At 33.3% G+C, this 21,830-nt stretch overlaps 1 protein-coding gene across 1 annotated transcript; it reads right to left on the reverse strand.

Moving 5' to 3' along the window:
• Positions 1–337: 337 nt before the first annotated feature.
• Positions 338–20,947, reverse strand: LOC127849852 (phosphatidylinositol phosphatase PTPRQ-like). The gene is made up of 18 exons (XM_052382603.1): positions 20,893–20,947; positions 19,516–19,695; positions 18,140–18,319; positions 16,764–16,943; positions 15,248–15,418; positions 9,277–9,588; positions 8,958–9,166; positions 8,661–8,829; positions 6,546–6,851; positions 6,107–6,280; positions 5,581–5,724; positions 2,955–3,106; positions 2,696–2,770; positions 2,432–2,498; positions 2,028–2,204; positions 1,595–1,735; positions 1,345–1,474; positions 338–413 (listed from the first exon to the last, which is right to left on the reverse strand). Exons 1-18 carry the CDS (start codon positions 20,945–20,947, stop codon positions 338–340), a joined length of 2,898 nt encoding a protein of 965 aa, XP_052238563.1.
• Between the last annotated feature and the right edge of the window lie 883 nt (positions 20,948–21,830).

Here is a 21,830-nt window from a genome sequence, read left to right on the forward strand (position 1 = left end):
TAAACTAAAATGATTCTTACAGTCGCTTTGTCCGTTTCATGTAGATAATAACAACAACTCCTGCAACGACAATGACTACAACCGCTGTCACAACACCGCCGATAATAGCTGCCGTAAGGTCAGGAGCTAAATCAAACAATAAATATGTCTCTATATAATCCTTTCAATAATTTGTATATTTTTACTTTAAAATATGTATCGTCACGAACGAGTATGGTATTCAGGTCTTTATTGTTTTAAGTTGTTGCATGATAAAATGAATATGTATTCCAGGTGTGAATGAGCATTTGCATGTCTTCGTTATGTAGGTGAATGAGCTTTGAGACAGTAAGTTATATCACGTACCTGTTTTAATGGGCTGTGAATACAGTGTTTCTGTGCATCCGGAGGAAGTGCACGCAAATGACTTCACTCTGATATTAATAAGCATTGCAGTTTTAGTTATGATATCTTTTGTCAGAAACATAATGCACATGTCGTCGCTATATTAATACAATATTTAAATGCAAAGAAAAACATGTTTAAATGTTTTTACGTAAGTGCTGGTGAAAAAAAAATCAATATTGCAACCCCAACTAGGAAAAAAAAATCAAAATCCTCAAACATCAAATTTAAATGAGAACGTTAAAGGGACTTGTTCACAGATTTGCCAAATTGGCTATTTTACTAAGACATTGGTACACTTTTTATCAATCTTGTTTTTTGGCTGTTATAACTGTTTTACATTATTCTTAATCTGAAACGTCTGTTCATTAGAAATATTCACTCTTTTGTTTTCAAAATAAACTATTATGTTGCGATTCCCATACTTTTCATTATTTATATATGTTTTAAGGGAAATCAAGGGTATTTTGTCAACCGTCTTGTACACATATTGCATAGTGTTTAGAGTTTAAAGCTAAATTATTATAAAACACTAATTTGAGGAAAATAACGGTCCGTACAAATTCCACAATTGGATTTATTTGACCATTAAACTACACTTGTTAACCTTAAATAGCGTGTAGGTTTCCCTTATTTTTGTCGTTAGCGTTACACAACTTCTTATTAAACTAATATTGAATAAAGCTGAAATATTAATATATTTTCTTATTCATTTATTGTGGTCGTCAAAATCTTTTTCATAAGATAAAGAATTAATAAAAAGCTATATTATAAGCCGTTGCAGCTTTATATGTACTATATTCACTTGTCTTTATATATCATTTACAGTCGCTACTCGAGGTATACCACTATATGTTATTCCCTTCATCACAAACTAGCACAGGAAACGTGTTTAAATACAATTTTTGATACTTTGCTTATATATTTTGATCATTTCTTTGGATGTTCAATCACACTCACCTGTATGATCTTCCTGGCTGAAGAGGCCCATTGCAGTACTCTTGATTATTCGAACAATCCTCACTGCCAATGATGAAGTTAAACGGTTCTATTTCTTCAACAGCAGCTCGTCGTCGGCGTTTGTTTCCTCCTGCAAGTATTAAAGCTACTTATTAACCATATTGTTTAATGAATACTTCTTCAGAATAACACTACCAGCATTTTGCGATGGTTACGAAAACAAATGACATCGTACATTAACAGTTATTACCTTTTATACAAGAAGGGCTCCAATGAGGACCAGTTGCCAAATATGGTGGAATGTCATCCATGTCCTTAACCTCGGACCACTTCTTGTACATGATATTTTTTCTGGTTTGGTACTCGCCGTGACTCCCAACGAAGGAGAGATCTTGGGTAAAAATAATTATTTAATATGAAAAAATAACTTTCCATAATGCATATGTCGACAATGTATAAGAATAATGTAACTGCAGAAACATAACCGGAAGAAAAAGGTATTGTAAACACAAGATAGATCCTTTATTAAATAAAATTGATCTATTCCGTAAACAATTTGGAACAAAAACACGAGACTGCACAATTACTTATTTAACATGGGGTCAGCGCCTTGGAATGTTTAATGCAAAGTATTGGAGGTTTAAACCGGGCTAGAGGAGCTGCCAACACTTGTGATCACTTACCAGTTGCTTTACTTTCCTGTGCAACTATTACTCCCCACTGAACAGGTGCACCAGTTTTATTACTACACAAGAATGACTGTGAAAGTTGTACAGCTATCATCTTTTTGTCATCAGCAACCGGAATTTGAGCTATTTTCGTCAAAGGATTTGACGGGGTTTCGGGAGGAACTTCCGGCGCTGAAATATATATATATATATATATATATATATATATATATATATATATATATATATATATATATATATATATATATATATATATATATATATATATATATATATATATATATATATATTTAACTCAATCAAGATGCTTCAATTTAATATCGGGTTTAGCCTTAATTCAAATTAAACACGCTGAATAAATACGAGTATCGTGTTTAAAGTATTTAAAGTGTGTATACCTCCTGGTTTAACTTCGACCGTCACGGTGAACGGCTCTCCGTATCCAACACTCGTTGCGGCGCGAACCTTTACACAAAAAAATACTTGTAACAAAATGAATGACTCCTTCGAAAAAAAAACAATAAAACGATCTGTAAATTTAGAAAAGCCAATAGTTGAGTGAGTCATTAGAAATATAGAAATATAGGGATAATGAAACTACAGATTCTGATAAACTGAAATTTATTTCTAAGTGCTGAAGTCAAAAACTTATAAAGAACTACCTCAACGGTCACATTTGATTTGTTGTCGATGTACATCGTAATATTGTGACTCAGAGTGGACGCGCTAACACCAAACTGAAAAGAACACAGCGAAATGTTGCTTAAGTGTAATTCATTAGTTATGCATAGCTGTTAATACAAAGATGTGGCCGATTTGAAACTATTTAGTATTTATGGTATCAAGCAACATATATGTTAAAAACATGCTTATGTAAAAGACAATTCCAACAAAGATATTATAAATTTGTGCTGTTTGTACCTTGCGGTTTCTATTTGAACAATATATTTCATATCCAACAATTATGCCGTTACGATCTCTTTCTATGGGAGCCAGCCAATTCACGTACAACATTGGTGGTTTCGAAACGTCTAGCTCGGATACGGCGCTTAGATTATGGAGTCTTCCCGGAACTGAAATTTAAAAGAAACAATCCGACACAATAGTATACGATATTTTAAAACTGTTTTATTTCTTATTTTATGTTAATGTTAAATCAGCTGATTTTCATGTCCCCAGTCTATACTAGTGGACATATTGTTTTTTCCCTGTCTGTTTGTTTGTTAATTGACCTTTCGACAGCGAGAGTGAAGCCACGCCCACCGATTTCAAGGGGGGTCACTCCGCCGAAGTCCGTCATAAAAATGGCTACGCGAATCGGCCGCATAAGTGAACCAAAAAGGCCTCATGGTATGCCAGAAAGGCCATACAATACTTTTTATTATCATTGAATAGTTATGCTGAATATAATTATCATATCTATTAAATAGTCATAACTTGTTTATTAGTCTACTTAAAAGCCGTTAATTTTATTATCAAAGTCGGCAAAATTATCGCAAATTATCGCATACAGTATGAATTGTTCGTTAGTCACAATATTTTTCCTTGAATAATAAATGTTTCAGTTTTTTAATTAAAAGCCGTTAATTTTGCAAACCGATGGCAACATCGCAAATGTGGCACAGGTAAGTAAATTTATTATATAAGAAGACGAAGAACGTTTTTATTGAAATCCGATATAACACATATCTACAATGCGTTTGGTCAAAATGACCCATGCGCATTGTTATAATCGTATAACAAAGTCAAAGTCGTCAAAAAAGTAACATACACAATATATTATTATATATTATTATTTCCTCGAAAACTATCTTCTGCAATGTTTAAAATATAAGAAGTTGAAAGAATTTTCATGTACAAAAAAACTCGCTAATCAGACCGGGTTTTCAAAGGGTCATTCACAGTTTGCGGCATCTGTTTTGATAACGGATTAGTAGAAAGCCCACATATGGTGTAAAATGACACTTATTGGCCCCTATTGATAATTACTTGCGCATTTTAAAATAGTTTCTTAACTTACATTAAATTTGGAAGACTTAAACCGAAAGAAATAAAAAATGTTTTATTCTATGTGATATTATTAAAAATAATAACTGATTGTCTTTATTATTACGCATTTCATTAGCATTAAAAAAATCTAGCAAAGTTTATAATGTCTTATTTATTTGCCGACTGCATTAGAATGTCAAATTTATTTAACGTTGGCCACCTTTGAAAAATGGTTTTAAATGTTCCTTTCTAATTTGTCTATATAGAGGATAAACAAGTACAAAGTTATACTCTTTTTTATAACGTGTCCGTTGCAAAACTTACATTTTCTATTTTCGCGTAGTATCTTATTATAACGACTGTGTTTTGCTTTCGGGCGATCGCTTAATATGTTGAGATTAAGCTGTTCGTGTGGACGACCACAAAGACGAGTCCAACGTTTGAATTTTTCAAGATTAGTACCCGGTTGAGGGAACGGAAAAAACGTACTTCCATCTTTTAACCGTTCTGGATACCTTGTGTCTGAATAACAAGTGCCATAACAGCACCTTTCAACCATTTTCTTTGTTTAAAACACAGAATTACGTATAAGCTTATGTGTCGGACAACGGCGAGTTTGACGGACAAAATGGCGGATAGTAACGGGCCTAATCTATGCTGTAATCTGATTGGTTAATAAGCCTGTCAATCAATCGGCTGTCGAAAGGTCAATTGGTTTGTTGGCTCGTTTGTTTGCGTCAAACTTTTACATTTGCCAGAACTTTTGCAATATTGAAGATAGCAGCTTCATATTTGGCATGCATGTTTATCTCATGGAGCTGCACATTTTGAGCGGTGAAAGGTCAAGGTCATCCTTCAAGGTCAAAGGTCAAATATATGGGGGGTGACATAGTGTTTCACAAACACATCTTGTTCATTTCGTTTTCTTTCTATATTTTTTGCATCATTAGATAAGCAGCAGCAGAAGAAGATGTAGTTTCAACAGCAGCAGCATTTGAAGAAGATAAGATAGTAATGTAAGAATTAGTAGCAGCAGTAGCCGTACATGAAGAAGGAATATAAGAGTTGCAGCAGACGCGCCAAAATTAATGGTAGCAAATAAAGTATTAGTAGCAGCACTAGTAGAAGTAGTAAACGCAGTAGCATCAGCAGCCGTATGTGCAGTAATTGTATAATAAAAGGAAGTAGCATCACCAAAAGAAGATGTTGCAGCAGCAGTAGAAGTAGAAGAGAAAGCAGCATCAGCCGTAGCAGAAGCAGTAGGAAGTGTGGTCACAAAAGCAGCTGTACAAGCATCAGCACAAGCAGTAGCACCGCGAATAGCAGCAGCAAAAGCAGTACCAGAAGTAAAAGTAGTATGAGAAGCAGAAACAGCAACAGCACTATACTATTATAAGTAAAAGCAAAGCGTAGTAGAAATTGTTGTAATTTTAGTAGCATTTGTTGTACCATTTGTTGTTGTTGTTGTTGTTTTATAAATATAAGAAGAAGTAGCAGTTATATTAGTATTATTGTTTTGTTTTTGTGGTGTTTGTTGTTTAGTAGTATTGAGTCTCACCGCTTTCAGCCGTCTGAACGATGACTTTAGTGGATTCACTACGTAAAGGTCCCTGATTTTGATACGATGTCTCCGCAGTGACAGCTATGGAGTATTTCCAGAAAGCATCTAGGTCGAAAAGTTCGACATGTGTAGCTAACTGATCTGTGAAATAATTATAAGTATTTAAGAGAGTGCCAAAATAACGCAAACCATTACCTGAAAATACCATTAAAACAACTAAAAAGGAATTTTCATTTGAAATATTCAACGGTAGTCTTGCTTCTCAACGTAACCGCGCATATGCCATAAATGGGCATTCTTATATTTATGTTATACACAAATAGCTTGTTATCAAGTTCACATGGTAATATGTATTCTTATTGACTTACATACGCAATAAACAGTCATATATGATAAACTCTTGATATGCGACAAGACAAATCGTACATTATTGCGGTCATTTGATGTTATTTTCTGTCATATATTCAAATGAAGGAAAAACAAGAAATCAACGACAAGAGAAAAAGGCACGAACAAAGCTCACCGATCCACCATCCTTCGTGTGTGACAAAACTCGTAAATGGTACGTTATCATTGTCGTCAGTGACGTTGATGATATACTTTGTCGGACCAGTGTAATGCATCGTTTTGTTCCAGTTAATCCTTACGTAAGATGAATTAGTACTGCCTTGTCGTAGATCGCTCGGTGCCATTGGAACTGAAATGTTGCGTGTAATGGTCACATCTATTAATTGTCCTGTATTGTATAAGCATTGGTTACTTGCCTTATCTAAAATAACATTTATCTTGATTATGAAGTTTCGTTATTTCTGGAAGCAAAAGCATCAAATTACAATAGACAATGCAATTATGTTCGATTTGATTGTGTTACTTAACAAATGATGCACATAAAAGAATGCTATGCGTCACATGTTGAGTTTAAATAAATTACGACTAAACATATACGATTTATATTATACTACCATCGATATTCGTCATGAATATGTGGGAGACGTTATATGTCCCGTTTCCAGCGTTGTTAGCCGCCTTTACACGTACAGAATAATTTCTAAAAGGAAGCAACTCCATTAGGAGTAGTTCGTGTGTGGAAGCGTTCGTTTCGAAATAAGAAGCCCAGGTTTCATTCATAAAATATGCACTTGATGAATTCAGCAGCTCCACATAGAATCGTTTCAGTATTCCGTTTTTAAAACAAGGATCAGTCCAATTCATTGTGGCGTTGCGTGCATACACAGAAAAGCTGCTCGTGGTATTTACAACATCTGGATCTATATTCAAAGACACAGTTTTAATATTTAAAATACAAAATTGGTTGTATTATGTATGATTTTTTTTAGAAAATATGATTCATGCAATTGTCACAACCATAAGGCAAGACAAATAGTTAATAAGGCAGATTCGGAGTCTCTTACTTGATTTGTTGGTTTGAATCTGAAGGACATCTGTATAATTCCCTGTGCCTATTTTGTTAGTTGCTTTCACTGATATATTATACCACCAAAATGGGAAAATATCTGTAAACATCACCTCGCTGCTGTTTGTAATTATAGTGGATATGTTGATGACGCCTGTTTCGCTGCAAATTCTATTATAAAAGGTGTACATCACCGTGTAGTTCTTTACCACTCCATTCTGCTCGCTTGGAGGTGACCATTTAAGTTTAAGAGAAGCAGCAGATGCCGTCAAATAATGCAAATTCACCGGTTTTCCAGGAACTGAAATAATTTCATTAGTTGCATTACTCCGATATCTTATATTGTGTACGTTTTGATTTATGTTGCGAGCATTATTGCTTCTTCTCTGACTGTGCGAACTTTTACGGTGACGGCACACCTCTTTAAGATCTTGATCAGCGGAATTCCTTGCAAAATTTTCATGGAAGATATTAGTAGGGACATGTATTAAACATGTCTTTTAAAGTCTACTATGATTTGTATTAAATAATTAGTTTAATAAAACAGTTGTGCAGTGTACATAATACTGTTTGTCTGTGTGTTGCCTTTCAGTGTTTACACACTATAAAAATTATTGTATGTATCTGATGCTATAAGTGATCTGCGTATATCAATAAACAGTAACTATTCTAACATATTGATTATGAATATACATTCTAAGTGATACAAAAGAATCGCTGCCAGACTACATTTAAAGAACTGAGAAATGTTGTTTAAATTATTATTTTATGTTCATTTAGCTTTAATCCGTAAGGTATCAAGAGATACTCGTTATGGGAGATTTAATATCTACATAATAATTATAGTTTACATACATTACGTCGAATATATTGTTTACAAAGAAATGTTTATCTAATCAATATACATTTACGCACTTGCTCCAAAATATCCAAACATAAGAACAAAAGATATCGGGTCTATCAACTTGAAAATTATAAAGCGTTGCAACGTAAAACGATCGAATAATTTGGAGAGTTCTGTTGTTGTCGTAATAATTTGTGATACTACGAGGATTGCTTATATAAAGTATAAAATACAACATTCATTGTACGAGTACGTATGGCCGAGTGGTATAAGCGATTGACTTTTACTACAGGGGTCAGTGGTTCGAGTCCAGTTGAGGGTTACTTTTTTCTGTCTTTATTTGTATTCTTGTTTTTTTTTACTGGGGCTTCTTAGATCCAATGTTTACATGTATCAATATTAAGCATTTGAAGACAAACTTCAATACATGCCAAAATTTGTAAAAAGGCCCCTTTAAGTGATATACTAAAACATTTATTACTGTAAAAGAGAACGATTATTATGTGTGCAACATTAGGTCCAATTGTACTAAGTATTCGAGAACATGAATATGTTTACATTATGTAATTTGTATTCATGCATTTGTTAGGCGTAACATTGAGCTAAGTGTTAAATATTTTGTTGCGGCTGTTGTTACACGAACGGCATGTCTTAAAACGGGTATTATTGGCAATTATTTCTAGACAACATGTTTTACTCGGGCAAAACGGATTTTTAAGACTATTGAATAAATTGTCTTCCGACTACTACAATCTCCATTAACGAAAACGTGCATGTTTATAGATCATATACTAAATGTTTGTATTTCTGTGTACTTACTGTCTTCAAGAGTAATTATTTGCAAGTGAGCTTTCGTTCCTAATTTTACTGTACATGCAGCTATATAAGCGGTGTAATTTCTGTATGGATGCAACGTTGTTAGGAACCAATTAAACTCCTGCTTCGATGTAACGAATGTATTATTTGCGACGGCGGAGCATTGGGAAATCTGTAAGATAATACATTAGATCAACTTCTTGAAACATAATTCTTAATAATATTAGATGTCAATTCACAACATGTTATGAAAATAGATCGCACGATTGTCAAATTCCGAAATAATAATACTTTACTTACGTCTGAAGTGTGAATGTTAAAAGAAGCATCGCTTTTGCTACAGTCCGAGCAAGTCCATACCATTGCCTCTAAACATGTATTGTTAGATGCGACAATCCACGTGATATAGTTGCGAATAACTCCGTTTTTGATGCTGGGCGTAAGCCAGTTAATAACAGCTGCTCTTGATCCTATACTAGAAATATTGTGGCCTCGAACCTCTCTGGGTGCTTATCGATATACATATCCATTTGTTAACATATGAACAAACAACATAAAATTAAAATCTTTATTTTGAAATGATTCTCTGCATATAACAGTTTAGTATGTTTCAATGTACCTGTTTCATGACTGCTGTTCTGCAAATGTTTTTGTGTCACACTGCCGTATAAGATTCGATATATGCCATTATTTAAAAAAGTTTGAACAGACACATTACAAAATGATCCTGGATCAAGGCCATTTACAGATGCCTCTTCTTTATCTACCGTTGTTTGAAGCACAGGGGCTATTGTTGAATTCTCGTTCGGGCTTATGCATCTAAACGTGACGTTGTACCCACTGACATGTCCGGGCCGAGTCCAAATTACACTGATTGAGCTTTCTGATAGGTTCTTTATATCGATGTTTTCAGACTGTATACTGTTTGGTTCTGCAATGTTTTATATTAATATAAGATGATACAGACAATTGAAACATACAATTTGCGTTTTTTGAAGCGAACAACAATATAATACACTGGGATTACGCCTTACACATAAATTCAGGTATAATAAAGATTTAGGAATGTATAAATAATTACTTAGACATGCTTACCAGAATTACTGCAAATTTCTACAATATTTAAATTGCCACTTCAGCATCATTTATGCAACTTTAAAGGGATAAATTGTAAACTTCTTACCAGTATATGATTGAATGACTTGTGGAAAAATGTTCTCCATATCACCGATGGAAGTGAATATTGATATGTTATAAAGTGTTCCTGGTGAAAGACTTGACAATTCCATTACTGTATCGTTAATTGGTGTTTTGAACGTGCAATTCATACTGTAAACATTCAAACTATCGCACGCACCCTTGAACCGGACAGTTGAGTTTTTAACACGAACAGTAATATGTGTGTATCTTACAGAGTGAAGTGTTCGGTTGAAAACTAGTGTAATACTATTTGTTGATACATGTCCGAGTTCTGCTGGTGATAGGCTGGTGGGCCCTGCAGATGATAATGCAAACCAATTCTGTACATGCATATACTGAAGGATGTAACATGCCTTATAGACACCATTTATTTAGATAACGGCACCATTACTGCTAAATATTACGTTAACTACACTTATTTGTATAGTTAGAATGACACATATGTGTTATCATATTAAATATATATTCAAATAAACAAAATATCATGGTGTGTATGTAATTATATGCACAATCTGATTTTTTATTATTAAAACACTGCATATTTAATTGTAATAACGTTAAAGCCAAATCTTACTTGTATAAAAAGTGAAGTTTTTAGAAAGGCTTATCTGGTATGGGACAGCTGCAATCACATGTACAATATACTTTGTGGCAGGTTCTATTTTATCGCTTATAGTCATAACATTTGAAGAGTTTTTATATTCAGTCTTGGAAGTAACTAGTTCTGCAGAGCTGTCATTGTAAACATCCACTTGCCAGGACACGAAGTTAGTTGGCGTTTCATTTGCAAACTGTATTACGAAACTGTTTGTGTCTATGTTTGCAGTTGGAATTTCAAGACCGTTGGGTAGCTCAGGTACTAGAATAGTAAATTTCAAAATCTTATTTAACATCGTATATGAAATACATATTATATATTACAGTATTAACCCTCAATTGGCAAATACTCAACAAATCAAAAGCGAAAATTATTATACACAGTGTTGTATGCGTACTTATAAATAAATAGGTTAAGTAAATGTCATAAATGTATAGCAATAGGTATTTCTTATTAAATACTCATATTTAGATTTAAATAAAAAACGAAATAAAAATATTACCAGTGTAATTGTTGAACGTCTGGCAAACAACCTCACTTAGCGAGTAAGCTGTGTAATCTCCTTTCGCGATTGCAGTTTGAATTAAAATAGTATATGGCAACCCAGATGTAAGTCCAGTGACGTTCAAATTCACGAGAGTTTTTAGAAATACACAGGTGCTCGATTTGTTGCACACTTTATCATTTATGATGAACGATTCCTCATCAGGTATGTCAAAAACATAATATTCAAAACCGTCCAAAACAGCCGGTTGGACAAATGTAAATGATTCCGTTGTAACTTTTTGTAACAACCAGTTCTTGTTGCAGTTTGGTACTGAAGTGAACAAAAGTGTATCGAAAATGATTGTATCAATAATCACGTTCTTAAAAACTGTAACAACTAGAACTTGGCACAGAACTGACGAATACGAGAGATTTACAAGCAGCCACTTTGCTAAAATAACTGATAACAGCGGACCATGGCAATTGAAGCTCCTTGGACATATAAAGCACGACTAGCACTACAAGTGTTATACATGTAATTAGGATTTACAAAGTATTCAATCTTTGGAAAGTACACAGTACAAATGGACTAATTATTAATTTACCAGGCAGTAAGTTGTATGATGGTATTAAATAGTAAAGTATTTGTGTAGGCTACAGAACTGTTATTGGTAGCAAAATACATCAGAAAAATCTTATCTGAACGGTTGTACATTGTAGAAAGTGTTTTTATCAGAAAATTATAACTTTGAAAAAGAATAATGTTTAAATGTATTTGTATTTTTTTTGTAGCTTATGCATTCATACATACAAGACATTTCACTAATATGCATGTCTATTAGTAACTTTTATCTTCTAACTGTTTGTCATAAATTGTTTTAGAAAATCTAAGAAATTGATACTAAAACAAAATAAAATACATTTGAGTTAATATGTGTAGGGATAAACTTAAAATACATATCAATACACATAAAAAGTCTTGTAGGAATATAGTGACCATGTATGATATGTTTGTCTAAATTTCGAGGAGTGTATGTTTTCCATATTCTTATGAACATTTAATCAGTCAGCACATATTTCATGTTTCGTTTCGCATTACTAAATTTAAATCAATTTTCAACTTTCGATATGTGAATAGTATAAATTGATGTGAGTATAAACAATTATAAATGCAAACTACAAAACTATTTGAATTCCAAGCGGGTGTATACACGGTTTACCAATTAAACATGTTAACTGCATTCGATAATTATAATCGCATAAGATTAACGCGATTTTATAAACTTTTAAAACTAATCATGTATTGACATTTGTTTATTAGTTTTAATCATCGTGTATAATTTTAAAAAAATACGTTGAAATGCCATAGTTTTCGAAACATAAAAATGCATTGATCATAGAACAATTATAAAATTTATGAATTTAAACTAGGTTAAATGGTAAATGCACATACCGATTACATTTGGACCCAACGACGTTATTTTAATTGCAAGTAATGAACGTGTTTTCTCGAAAAGTAAGATAAAGAAGATTAAAAATCATGAAATACTCTATGGAATAATGTTATTACGGACATTAAAATTACAAACACGTCTTTTGTAATATGATTTTTTTCACAATAGCTCATAGTTATGTATTACGTAATACAGTAAAAAAATAAGTTAGACGATGCACCGTAAACAATTGGAGTTGTGACGATATAATAAATTTTTATATTAATAATTTCTGTACAAAGTATTTTCACTGCTATTATCATTTCATCTTACAAAAGTGCAGCGAGCATTTTGTCAGCCTAATAATTGTAATATACCATTTAACGTGATATACATGATGCATCAAACTGTTATAAAAATGCTAGTAATTAATGCTTACGTGTAACCACACTGATGTTTTTGTATTCCATACTAGGAATTCCTCCGTCGGAGAGAAAAACATGCAGCATGTAGCGCTCGCCTGATGGAACATTTCTAAAAGTTATAGTCGCATTGCCACTCGAAGTTATGTTGAAATATACAATGTCAATAATTGATTCATTTTTTCGAAGTTCCACGTAAAAAGCATATTTGTTTCTAGCGTTCGGTGTGTGAACACCAATTATACCCACAGAGTCATTTTTTTCTTGAAGAAATGCCCATGTGAAGTTATTGCCGAGTGAAAGTCCTGAAATAAGTAATGATACGCATATAAAACAAACGCGTGAATAAATTAAAAGGAACAAAAACCATCACAATCTAATCTATTCAAGATAATTATATTCTGGTAGTATGGTATTTGATAAATACCATATTTCTTAAGACTTGCTATACAAATTGTATACTTCTCTAGCAGTTATTTTGCACTACATATTGGGTAGTTTTTTAAATGTTAATTGTGAACGGGAGACAATAACTGGTGTGGCTACTGAGGGATATATAATACAAGGCAGACCTTATACAAAACACTCGACACAATAATAATAAAACGTTGAATTAAATAAAGAATAAAATAGAGTTTCGGTATGCATTGAAAATCATTTTAAAATAATGTTTAACTATCATTTTCACGTAGATATAATTTAAAACGTTTGCATACACATCAAAGGTAATCTCGCCCTTTACACCATGCACGATGGTTTCTTAATGTGACCACCTGGATTGTGTATGGTTGGATATCGTTCAGATTGAAAATGTACAATGCCGATTCTGATATTTTGAAACGATATGATATTTTAACGATACCATAATTGATATATAACTACTCATATATGAAAAGCTTCTATTTAATACTTAATGTGTAATTGATTGCTTGCAGCACTTTCTGAAAGCAAATATTAACGGATGAACAATTTACCAGTAGTACAAAACTTAAGATGAATGTACAAACATAGGTCACTTTGTTAAGAAAGAACAGACCGGTCCTTTTGAATAAAGCCTCTGATGGTGAAATGTATTATTTGACATTCCTTGTCTTAGACAAAAAACGAGTTTCGTTAGTTTTTATTTGGTTTAAAAACCCGAAAACTTAACCTTTTTTATTGAAAGGTATGGTATATATGGTATTATGTACTGATTTTCTATTTTCTATTTCAACAATGCACTGCAAACTTTATGAAAATGTGTACTGTATGATAAGTTGATAATGATAATGTTGTGTCAAATCTTGACAACAAAAAGGGATTTAGCTTCGACGTGTTTTTCACTCCGACATTGCAATTATATTACTTTAGTGTGTGTATTAAAAACAATGCATTGTAATAAAATTGTTGTAAAAATTGAATTTACATGATGCTTTGCTTTGTTTTTGTTTCTTATTAAATTTTAATTTGACGGCCATTATGTTAATGCACACAGAATGCTGTTTAGCTCACCTATGCAATTCCGTGATCAGGGATTTAATATTTGGTGTTCAAGTCTTTTCAAATCACGCGTCTGTTGCGGACTCAATACGTCAAATGGTGTATAAAGACTTTAAAAATAATTGCACATTTTCTTAATCTTTAAGGTTCCGAGTTTAAATATTTAGCATACAATATCGTTTTAATCATGCCACTTAAAAAAAACAATGGCCTCTAGCCGAGTTACCATGCTTCATTTAGTCTTATATTATTAAATATTTTATTTTCATGCTCTTTTCTGTTATCGCAAATGCAAGTAGTTTTTATTTTGGCATATTACGTCGCATCGTGTGCCTGTACTTTCATAGGTCAAAACTACCGCGCCCAAGGGACAACATGACAAATAAGACTTGTTAATCAGATATGTTCACACATCTCTGAAGTCCGAGAGCATTGCTACTAAAATAAGCAATACCATCATCAATATTTAGCATTCCATATTGTGAACTATTAATTACAAGAAATTAAATAGTTTTTTGATTTATGCAGGATAATAAAAGACGAAAGTTATGTAAGTGTATTCAATATCGTCATCTAATTACTTGTACTTAACTATATTGAAATTGTGATAATTATAAGAATGCTTACTTCTTTTTTGCTTGCATTATACACTGTTCAAACAAAGCAATAATTCATTGCTTGAATTTAGTACTTACTTGTTACACAGGAATCGTTACTTTTGAGATAAAAGTCATGTGGTTCAGGACAAACACATATATTTGTATTGCAAGTTGCATTCTTTGTAACGCACGGTATACTCGCTTCACATATGGCACCATAACTGGCATCTGTCATGAATCAATAACAAGATTATAAAACGTGGAATAAGCTATGCTACTTAGAGTTTGTAACAAGGTACTCCTAATACAAATGATGATTTAAGCACATAAGACAATCAACTTAAGAAAAAGAAATAATACTGGATCTGCTTACTAATCAGCTGACATATTGGCACATGATCAAATGATCCATTATAGTTGCACTTTGAGGTACTGTTTCCTATTAGTTTGAAGCCGGATTTACAGGCAAATGTGACAGATTTGTTCGCGTAGACAGGTGGAGGAGGTTGTACATTCCCATTCGTGAATGCAGGTACTTCGCATTCTACAAAGAATAAGACATCTGTAACTTGTTTGTCTATGCAATCTAAAAGCAAACGGTTATCGCCATAACGGAATCAATTGCAGTTGAATTATTGAAAGGTAGTAGGCCTAATAAGGTTTTTAAATTGTATTCCTTTGGTGCTTGAATGTGTCCTTTCAACCATGAATGGTATGGCATACGTATAATAATTGCAAACTGTTGATGTTGACCACGTTCTTTCGAGCAAACATTTTACGTTTGATCAACATACATGTTGTACCTAAAGCAGCAAAAATAGAAACAGCTATGCTATTCTATAAATTTCTAGCAGTTTGCTTTTCTTGTAACTTGCAGGTTGTATTGCGTTGCAACAGAACGACATTTTATTACAACGTAAAATTATAAATAGTGCTTCAATATGTCGTTTTAACCATGATACGCATAATATACTTGTAACAATGCAAATCTGTGGTGTTACTCATATTTGGAAAACATGTTAAGTTACATTCACCAGACATGTTTTACCCATTGTTACAGCTTGCTTTATTAGTGTCGTTGCTTTTCACTGCCGCAGTTGATCAATTGCTGTTAACAGTAACGTTGGGTGGTGTTTCGCAAACAAACATTAATTCATTTTGTTAATCTGTGAGATTGATCATGGTACAACATAAGGGCGCTAAAACCTGGCGAACCCTGTTTAAAGTGCTTGTCATCACATACTCATAACTTTGCAAATAGGCGTTGTTCACAACGTTACGTAGGGCAAACATCTAATGGTTGATTGACCAGAAATATTGTACCCATAGAAGCGACTTCCTTTTAGAGTTTCGTTGCTTTTTACATCCCCAGACCAGACTTCTGGGATTCACACTGGGTGGTGATTCGAAGATTGACATTTATTTAAGCAAAAACATTGACCATGTAATTCAGCGTCTATCAAATATAAGTTAAGCATTAGAGTGCTTATGCTGAAAATCCGTCATAATCACAAATTGTGTCGCTCCCGTTTATCGCCGAAACTGACAATTTCGTTTCAATATATAATGAATATCAACTCAACTTTAAATAATGCTTTCGTGTAGATTTATCAAGATAAACTTGTGAAGCTTATGTTAAATATGCATTTGTTCATAGGGCAAGGTAGTTCTTGCTTATGTTAACGAAATACACAAACATGTGTTTCGTGACGAATGTTTATGTATATTAAAACTAAAAGCTATCATATTAACACGGTTAATTAGTCAGATGGTAATGAAGTATATTTTTATTAATATCAGCGGAAGCATTAACAACATTTGACACTTAATTATAGCATTTGAGGACAAAATAGTCGTAAATTGTCTTGCTTAAAACGTGCTTTACTTACGTATAACATTGCATGACGGCGATGTTGACCACGTTCCGCTGGGCAGGCATTTCATTGTTGCATTACCAGACATATTGTACCCAGGGTAACAGCTGGCTTCTAAAGTTGCGTTGCTCTTCACCTCTCCAGTCCAGTTTATAAAAGTGCTGGTGCCATTCACACCGGGTGGTGTCTGGCAGCCTTAAATTAATTGAAGCAAATACATTTCGTTTGTCAAACTTAACTACTATCACTTTTAAAGTTCGTTTGGTGCTTAAGTCTTTAACAATTCAGACCCTCAATAATTACATATTGTGTAAATAAAACAGTTGAAAATGTATGACTGTTGACTCTTGTGGCCTGCCGTAAAGTAAGTCAATGCCTAACGAGATAAGAGCAAACCTTTTCCACACAACTGGATCGTCTCAAATTATCTAAATTTCAGTTATTGACACGTTATTAAAAGGTGGTAACAAGTTTTTAATATTGTATTTATATTAAGCAATTTCCGAATTAGCATAATTTGGCAGTGAACATAAAAAGACCTTGGTTGCAATTAATCAAAGTATATGCACATATTAAAATTGTCTAACGTGATCTAGATCATTACTCGAGAAACACAATCATAGTAGATCTTTACTCAAGAAACACAATCATAATAAAGTAATTTCACATCATGTTATTTAAATATCAATCTACTAATATTACAAAATATTTAAAGAGGATACAGTTGGTGCCTGACAATATGAACTTGAACATGAAATTGTAATTTTAACGCAATTGAGTTAGATTCTAAACAAGTATGATACAGATATACAAAGATGAAATTATTATAATTTGGTAACCACTATCTGATGCTTATTGATACCACATTTAGGAAACAAAAGTCGTTCCTCGCTTACTGGAAACAGGCTTCACTTACGTATAACATTGCATGTCGGCGGCGTTGACCACGTTCCGTCGGGCAAACATGTAATTGTTGAATTACCAGACGTATTGTACCCAGAGTAACAGCTTGCTACTAACGATGCGTTGCTGTTAACATTTCCACTCCAGTTTGTAAAAGTGCTGTTGGTAATAACATTCGGTGCTCTTTTGCAGTCTGAAATTAATTAAAGCAAATATACAAACCATGTCAAGTCAACTTCTACCAATGTTGAAATTCGGTGGATCTTGGATCTTGAAGAACGAATTAAGTCTGACAATAAGAACTTAAAAATGAAATTAAAACTGAACGCGACGAAACATTCTAACAGCAGAAATCAGATGTGTATATATGTTATTAAGTACATCATGGTATTTATCAACAGAATCATATACACCATTTGGCGCCTAATGATAGCATGTTGAGGGGAAACTAGTTGTAAACAGCATCACAAGAAAACTATTTGACTTACGTATAACATGGCAAGTCGGCGGTGTTGACCACGTTCCGTTGGGCAGGCATTTCATTGTTGCATTACCAGACATATTGTACCCAGGGTAACAGCTGGCTTCTAAAGTTGCGTTGCTCTTCACCTCTCCAGTCCAGTTTATAAAAGTGCTGGTGCCATTCACACCGGGTGGTGTCTGGCAGCCTTAAATTAATTGAAGCAAATACATTTCGTTTGTCAAACTTAACTACTATCACTTTTAAAGTTCGTTTGGTGCTTAAGTCTTTCACAATTCAGACCCTCAATAATTACATATTGTGTAAATAAAACAGTTGAAAATGTATGACTGTTGACTCTTGTGGCCTGCCGTAAAGTAAGTCAATGCCTAACGAGATAAGAGCAAACCTTTTCCACACAACTGGATCGTCTCAAATTATCTAAATTTCAGTTATTGACACGTTATTAAAAGGTGGTAACAAGTTTTTAATATTGTATTTATATTAAGCAATTTCCGAATTAGCATAATTTGGCAGTGAACATAAAAAGACCTTGGTTGCAATTAATCAAAGTATATGCACATATTAAAATTGTCTAACGTGATCTAGATCATTACTCGAGAAACACAATCATAGTAGATCTTTACTCAAGAAACACAATCATAATAAAGTAATTTCACATCATGTTATTTAAATATCAATCTACTAATATTACAAAATATTTAAAGAGGATACAGTTGGTGCCTGACAATATGAACTTGAACATGAAATTGTAATTTTAACGCAATTGAGTTAGATTCTAAACAAGTATGATACAGATATACAAAGATGAAATTATTATAATTTGGTAACCACTATCTGATGCTTATTGATACCACATTTAGGAAACAAAAGTCGTTCCTCGCTTACTGGAAACAGGCTTCACTTACGTATAACATTGCATGTCGGCGGCGTTGACCACGTTCCGTCGGGCAAACATGTAATTGTTGAATTACCAGACGTATTGTACCCAGAGTAACAGCTTGCTACTAACGATGCGTTGCTGTTAACATTTCCACTCCAGTTTGTAAAAGTGCTGTTGGTAATAACATTCGGTGCTCTTTTGCAGTCTGAAATTAATTAAAGCAAATATACAAACCATGTCAAGTCAACTTCTACCAATGTTGAAATTCGGTGGATCTTGGATCTTGAAGAACGAATTAAGTCTGACAATAAGAACTTAAAAATGAAATTAAAACTGAACGCGACGAAACATTCTAACAGCAGAAATCAGATGTGTATATATGTTATTAAGTACATCATGGTATTTATCAACAGAATCATATACACCATTTGGCGCCTAATGATAGCATGTTGAGGGGAAACTAGTTGTAAACAGCATCACAAGAAAACTATTTGACTTACGTATAACATGGCAAGTCGGCGGTGTTGACCACGTTCCGTTGGGCAGGCATTTCATTGTTGCATTACCAGACATATTGTACCCAGGATAACAACTGGCTTCTAAAGTTGCGTTGCTCTTCATCTCTCTAGTCCAGTTACTATAAGTGCTGGTGCCATTCACACCGGATGGTGTTTGACAGCCTTAAATTAATTGAAGCAAACACATTGAGTTTGTCTAACTCAACTACTATCACTTTTAAAGTTTGTTTGGTGCTAAAGTCTTTAACAATTCAGACCCTCAATAATTACATATTGTGTTAATAAAACAGTTGAAAATGTATGACTGTTGACTCTTGTGGACTACCGTAAAGTAAGTCAATGTCTAATGAGATAAGAGCACATCTTTTCCACACAACTGGATCGTCTCAAATTATCTACATTTCAGTTATTGACACGTTATTAAAAGGTGGTAACAAGTTCTTAATATTGTATTTATATTTAAAAATTTCCGAATTAGCATAATTTGGCAGTGGACATAAAAAAGACCTTGGATGCAATTAATCAAAGTATATGCACATATTAAAATTGTCTAACGTGATCTAGATCATTACTCAAGAAACACAATCATAGTAGATATTTACTCAAGAAACACAATCATAATATAATAATTTCACATCATGTTATTTGAATATCAATCTACTAATATTACACACTAATTAAAGAGGTTATATTTGGTCCCTGACAATATGAACATGAACATGAAATTGTAATTTTAACGCATTTGAGTTAGATTCTAAACAGTATTATACAGATATACAAAGATGAAATTATTATAATTTGGAAAGCACAGTCTGACGCTTATTGATACCACATTTAGGAAACAATAGTCGTTCCGTGTCTTACTGAAAACAGGCTTCACTTACGTATAACATTGCATGTCGGCGGCGTTGACCACGTTCCGTCGGGCAAACATGTAATTGTTGAATTACCAGACATATTGTACCCAGAGTAACAGCTTGCTACTAACGATGCGTTGCTGTTAACATCTCCACTCCAGTTTGTAAAAGTGCTGTTGCTAATAACATTCGGTGCTCTTTTGCAGTCTGAAATTAATTAAAGCAAATATATAAACCTTGTCAAGTCAACTGCTACCAATTTCGAAATTCGGTGGATCTTGGATCTTGGAGAACGAATTAATTCTTACAATAAGAACTTAAAAATAAAATTGAAACCGAACGCAAAGAAAAATTCTAACAGCAGAAATCCGATGTGCACATAAGTTATTAAGTACATCATGGTATTTATCAACAGAATCATGAACACCATTTTGCGCCTAATGATAGCATGTTGAGGAGAAACTAGTTGTAAACAGCATCACAAGAAAACTATTTGACTTACGTATAACATGGCATGTCGGCGGTGTTGACCACGTTCCGTTGGGCAGGCATTTCATTGTTGCATTACCATACATATTGTACCCAGAGTAACAGCTGGCTTCTAAAGTTGCGTTGCTGTTCACCTCTCCAGTCCAGTTAATAAAAGTGCTGGTGCCATTCACACCGGGTGGTGTCTGGCAGCCTTAAATTAATTGAAGCAAATACATTTCGTTTGTCAAACTTAACTACTATCACTTTTAAAGTTCGTTTGGTGCTTAAGTCTTTAACAATTCAGACCCTCAATAATTACATATTGTGTAAATAAAACAGTTGAAAATGTATGACTGTTGACTATTGTGGACTGCCATAAAGTAAGTCAATGTCTAACGAGATAAGAGCACACCTTTTCCACACAACTGGATCGTCTCAAATTATCTAAATTTCAGTTATTGACACGTTATTAAAAGGTGGTAACAAGTTCTTTATATTGTATTTATATTAAGCAATTTCCGAATTAGCATAATTTGGCAGTGAACATAAAAAGAGCTTGGATGCAATTAATCAAAGTATATGCACATATTAAAATTGTCTAACGTGATCTAGATCATTACTCAAGAAACACAATCATAGTAGATCTTTACTCAAGAAACACAATCATAATAAAGTAATTTCACATCATGTTATTTGAATATCAATCTACTAATATTACACAATATTTAAAGAGGATACATTTGGTGCCTGACAATATGAACTTGAACATGAAATTGTAATTTTAACGCATTTGAGTTAGATATTAAACACTATTATACAGATATAAAAAGATTAAATTATTATAATTTTGAAAGCACAGTATGACGCTTATTGATACCACATTTAGGAAACAATAGTCGTTCCGTGTCTTACTGGAAACAGGCTTCACTTACGTATAACATTGCATGTCGGCGGCGTTGACCACGTTCC

The sequence above is a fragment of the Dreissena polymorpha genome, chromosome 11 (genome assembly GCF_020536995.1).
Source record: "Dreissena polymorpha isolate Duluth1 chromosome 11, UMN_Dpol_1.0, whole genome shotgun sequence".
NCBI classification, from domain to species: Eukaryota; Metazoa; Mollusca; class Bivalvia; order Myida; family Dreissenidae; genus Dreissena; species Dreissena polymorpha.